At 57.7% G+C, this 4,857-nt stretch overlaps 1 protein-coding gene across 1 annotated transcript; it reads right to left on the minus strand.

Annotated features, from left to right (window-relative positions):
• Window positions 1–475: 475 nt before the first annotated feature.
• On the minus strand, window positions 476–4,542 carry ZNF503 (zinc finger protein 503). Its single transcript, XM_019444645.2, has 2 exons — window positions 3,864–4,542; window positions 476–3,066 (listed from the first exon to the last, which is right to left on the minus strand). The coding sequence occupies exons 1-2, from the start codon at window positions 4,188–4,190 to the stop codon at window positions 1,432–1,434; spliced, it is 1,962 nt and encodes a 653-aa protein (XP_019300190.2). The 5' UTR covers window positions 4,191–4,542; the 3' UTR covers window positions 476–1,431.
• Between the last annotated feature and the right edge of the window lie 315 nt (window positions 4,543–4,857).

Genomic DNA, 4,857 nt, shown 5'->3' on the forward strand with positions numbered 1-4,857 from the left:
GGGACAGGGATGCTTGGAAAGCAAAGACAGGGACAGCGGGCAGTGGCACCTCCCCAGGGCTAAGGCCTTGGGGAGAGTCCTGGACTGCGCCGCTCTCTGTACAAAACAAAAGCCAAATTCTCAAAAATCTCAAGAGAGAAATAATGATTTTTAAAAAATCATTTTTTTTTCCTTTCACTTTTAACAAACCGTGTGCTGGGAGGAAAATTAAAAACTAAATGAGCGATTGCTCAGGACACGATCTTTACAAATTGTGAAATCCCCTGTTTAAAAATATTTTCCCCAAGGCAAACCCCACGACTGGCCAGCCCTTTGCATCTTCCTAAAAATCACAACAAAAACAATAGGAAATGCAGCCACGGTCCTGGGAAGTAGGAGCAGCCGTGAGGCCCAGGGAACCCACTGCGGACGAAACTGCCATGCTCTTCCTTTCTCTTTCACCAAAAAAATAAATAAATAAAAAATAAAAAAAAGATAAGAAGAAGTAAAACCTTTTAATACATCAAATATACGGAATTTTAATCTTTAAAGCGATACATTGTCTATTATTTTAGTACATGACGTAAACCTTATTTGTCCCCTTCTCAGCGGGTGGACTTAAAAATTAAAAATAGTTGTGTTCCTTTTAAAGAACAAAATAAGGCAAATGAGGTTTTGGAATAGAATTGTTTTTCCTTTTTTTTTTTTTGTTTTCTTCCAGAATACATACAAAAAAATACCCATTCTCTTTTGATGGTATACACCTTAAAAATAATTGCAATTTGAAATCAGAGCTGACAAATTGTGACTTGTTTTGTTTTGTTTTTTTCATTTTTTGTAACAAACATGCATGTAAATTTGTGTTTCAATCAGACATTAAATAAGAACGTACAATACAATAATAGCAATTTTAAAGTAACATTAAAGAGAAGACCTCTAGTTCTGTGGCGGTTTTGTATTTATTTATACTCTACAAGGGATGGGAGGGTTTGTTTTTCACATTTTTACCCTCAAGATTTAATTTTTTTTTTTTTTTACCCCTCCTCCTTTTTACCTACGGAGATCAAACTAAATAATGCACTTTTGAACCACGGGTCCGCTTGGAGCTAACATAAATAAATACCAGTGTCCACCGATGCAGTCCTCAGATGAACACCTTCTCAATTAATTTTTCCTTCTTTTTCTATAAAAAGTCAAATGATATTTTTTCAACTTTTATAAAGTTTGCGTGGGTGGGGAAATGAGAGGTGGAGGAAAGGGGAGTTTCCCACCGGGTCTCGGTCGCTGTTTTGGGTAGATAGATACGGCATATATATACTTTCCTTTCCTGGCCCGGGTCATCCCCACGCGCGGGTGACAGTAGCCTCTGCCCTGTTCCCGCCCCTCCCTCGGCTCCTCCCTCCCCCCCCCCCCCAGCTCCTTTCTCTCCCTTGCTAACCCTCCCCACCGCCCTCACTGATACCCCAGTGCCGAGGCGGTGGTCAGTCTCTGTCCGTAGAGGGCATAGGGGGAGTAGTACGGTCCCGTGGCGGCGGGCACCGGCACAGGAGCGCCGGGTGTGGGTAGCGGGCTCTTGGAGTAAGGGTGGTAGCGGCTGCTGAGTCCCAGCGCGTGGTGGGGGCTGCGCAGCGCCAGCGTCCCGGGACTGCCCGGAGCGCCCGATGTGGGGATGTGCATGTGGCAAGCCATGGCGGCCGCTGCGGCGCTGGCCAAAGACGATGAACTGGGGTAGCCCGACAGCAGTTTGTCTGTCCCGGGGAAGGCCGTATGGGTCCGCAAGTGGCTCAGCAGCTCTTCGGACGTGGCGAAGCGCTTGTCGCAGGGCCCGTTGGCCGACACCCAGTTGCAGATGTGGGGGAGCGGGTCGTTAGGGAGCATGAAGCCGTAGGGGTAGAGGGGGTGGCCTGCCAGGGAGGGCGGTGTGGCGCCGGCAGCGGCGGCAGCTGTTAGCGAAGAGTGCACGCCGTGCAGCGGGTGCGTGGGGTACACCAGCGGGTATCCGGACTTGAGCGCCGCGGCCGCCGCGGCCGGATCGTGAGCGCACGAAGCGCTGGCTGCCGCCGCCCCTGCTAGGTGGCTGGCGCAATGGTAGCTGAGGCAGTACGGGTCCCGGCACAAACTGGCTGTCATCACGGATGGCGGCGACGCCCCGGCCAAGGGGCTGGAGCCCGCCGGCTTACTGCAGCCCAGAGAGCCCGCCGCAGCCGCCGCCAGCTGCGCCCCCACCAGGCTGCCCGGCTTGGTGGGGTCAAGAGCCACGCCATGTGGCAGGAATTGGGGCGGGTAGCCAGCGTAGGCCCCAGCCAGGCTGCCTGGATAGGTCATGCCCGCGGGAGGCAGAGGGAACACTGTCTGGCCCGGCTTGTAGGGTGATACCGGAGCCACCAGCCCAGAGCCCAGCACTGAGGAGGAGGTGGGCGCGCTGGGGCCCGAGCCGGAGCTGGAGCCCGATGAGCCGCCGCAGTCTGAGCCTAGCGCCTTGCCCCCGGGGCCCCCATCTGGGTGCTGGTTTACGTCCACATTAATCCCTCCGCCGCAGCTAATCCGGCCGTGCGCCAACCCAGTGGGTCCCCCTTCGGCGGAGGCGCCCCCGGAACCCTTGCTGGAGCCGCCGCCGCCGCCCGCGTCGGGGTCCTTCTTGTCGTCCTTGCCCTCTGGGCCGCCCCCGGCCGAAGGCAGCATGCCTCCTGGCGAGCAGGCCGAGGCGCTGGAGCTTGGGCTGCCTGTCCTGGGTGTGAATGGCTGGCAGGTGGCGCTCGGTACCCGGAATCCAGACTTTTCTGCTGAAACCCCCCCGCCGCCGCCCCCGCCACCACCGCCTCCGCCGCCGCCGCCTCCCGGCTCCTTCTTATCCGAGCCGGGTTTGGAGTACGGCTTGAAACTCGACTTGTCCTCCACGCCGATGTCGCTCAGCTTGAGGGGGCCCGACTTTGCGTCCTTGTCGCCCCCGGTGCCGTTGCCGGCACCGCCCGCGCCGCCCCCGTTGGAAGCGACAGAGGAGAGTTTGGAAGAGGGCGAGGGGTCGGGCTTCCCGATCTGCGAGCATGTTTGCGCCAACAGCGCCAGCGGGCTCTTCTTGGCATCAAGCTGCGGGGTCAGACGTGAGGTTGGGGAGTGGCACAAAGAGAAAGAAGGGGAAACCCTTTAGAATCCTGGCTTCTAGGGTTCAAACGCCCTTCCGCAAACCGCCAGTTACGATCCAGGCGCAATCCTAGGCAGCACCCCCCACACCCCCCCAAGAGACAGACAGACACACACACACACACACACACACACACACACACACACACACTCGCCCCTGAGAAAGGCAGCAGCTCCCTCCTCCCCGCCAAATCAGGATATATTCTTCCCTCTATAAGCGCCAACTGTATTTTTAAAAATACTCAGAAATGTTTTGGTTTCTGACTCCTAGACCCAAAACTATACCTCCTCCCCCATACACACACACACACACACACACACACACACACACACACACACCTATTTCTTCAGAGTAAGGGCTCAGGCCGTTGGTGCCTTAGAGGCTGTATACAAATATCAGTTTCTGGGGACCCTTAAGACTGCGACTTTGGAACCGCATTTCGGACTTCCGCCCCTCTTCCGGGCCGAAAGTGAAGGGGCCGGAGTCAGGGTGGAAGCTTTAATGCCAAAAGGAGAAATAAGTTTTAGCTGCTTTGTCCCCTAGCATTCCCATCCCATTCTACCTCTTGCCCCCTTTCCGCCCTAGTTTTAAGGTGCGGGAGCACTATGGGCTCTCCCCCATCCCGGAACTGAATCACTCTGACACCCCCCCCCTTCCCACCCCCAGATCCCGAGAGAAAGAAATCCTGTGAAGCGGCAGCCAGGGTGGTGGTCCCAGCGCGATCCGGGGAGAGGGTCCTTACCTCGATGGGGCTGACGGGAGTGGAAGGCAGAGGCTGCAGGTACTCGGGGTGCAAAATGTGGCCAGTCCGTGCCGTCAGCATCTTCAGCACCTTGATGGGCAGGCGGTTAGCCTGGCGGAGAGGGTCAGAGGGGGGCACAGCGTGCACAAAAGGCTTGGTGCTGCCGGCCAGGGACGAGCCTTGGCCGGGGCCAGAGCTATTTCCAGAGAGCGCGCTGGTCCAGGCAGGGTCCGCACTGCTGCCGCTGCCGCCGCTGCCGCCGCCGCCGCCGCCGCCGCCGCTGTGCTTACTGCTTCTTAGGGCAGAAAGCGAGGGCGCTGTGCTCATGACCCACCCGCACGCATGGGAGCAGCGGGGGGAGGGCTCCGGGAGGCGCGGGGCGGGCTCCGGGCTGCGCGCTCGCCCGGGGAGCAGAAGCAGTAGGAGGAGGAGCTGGCGCGGCGGCCACGGGCACCCAGCGCGCCTTCTCGGCGCCTGGAGCCAGAAGCGAATAATCCTGGGTGGCCCGCAGCAGTGCCGTGGCCGAGCGGGAGGAGCCGGCCGGACTGTGGGAGTGCCGGGTGGCTCGCCGTGTCCGCCTCGGGCTGTGCCCCTGCGCTGCGCACTCGCGACCCAGCGCTGACGCTGCGCTTGGCGATGTGAGCCGTTGCCTGTCCAGCCGGGGCTCTGGCGAGGAAACTCACTTCAAAAGCAGCTGCACCAAGGGGGAGATTAAAGCCTTTGCCGCCTTCCAATCAAATGGGAGCCCGAGGTGATTGGAGGGTCAAGGGGATGTGACGCGTCCCGCGCCGCCGCCGCCGCCGCCGCCAGGACTCTCAGCGCTGGTTTTAATGGGCAGCTCCTTCTTCACCGCCCCCCTCCCGCGTGTCCCCTCCCTCGATTTCGCTCCGAGGACGACCTGGACATTTATTCTGCGTTTGCTATCTGCCGCCTCCCTCTTTTTTCTACCTCGTCGTCCTTCCTTTTCCTGGCTCGAAAATAAACTGAAACCTTT

This window comes from Panthera pardus, unplaced genomic scaffold, assembly GCF_024362965.1.
Source record: "Panthera pardus isolate Hobbes unplaced genomic scaffold, ASM2436296v1 HiC_scaffold_22, whole genome shotgun sequence".
Taxonomy (NCBI): Eukaryota; Metazoa; Chordata; class Mammalia; order Carnivora; family Felidae; genus Panthera; species Panthera pardus.

Coding starts and splice junctions, on each gene's coding strand:
- ZNF503 (XM_019444645.2), bottom strand. CDS start 4,190: ATGAGCACAGCGCCCTCGCTTTCTGCCCTAAGAAGCAGTAAGCACAGC. Junction 3,067..3,863: donor CTCCCGTCAGCCCCATCGAG/GTAAGGACCCTC, acceptor CTGACCCCGCAG/CTTGATGCCAAGAAGAGCCC.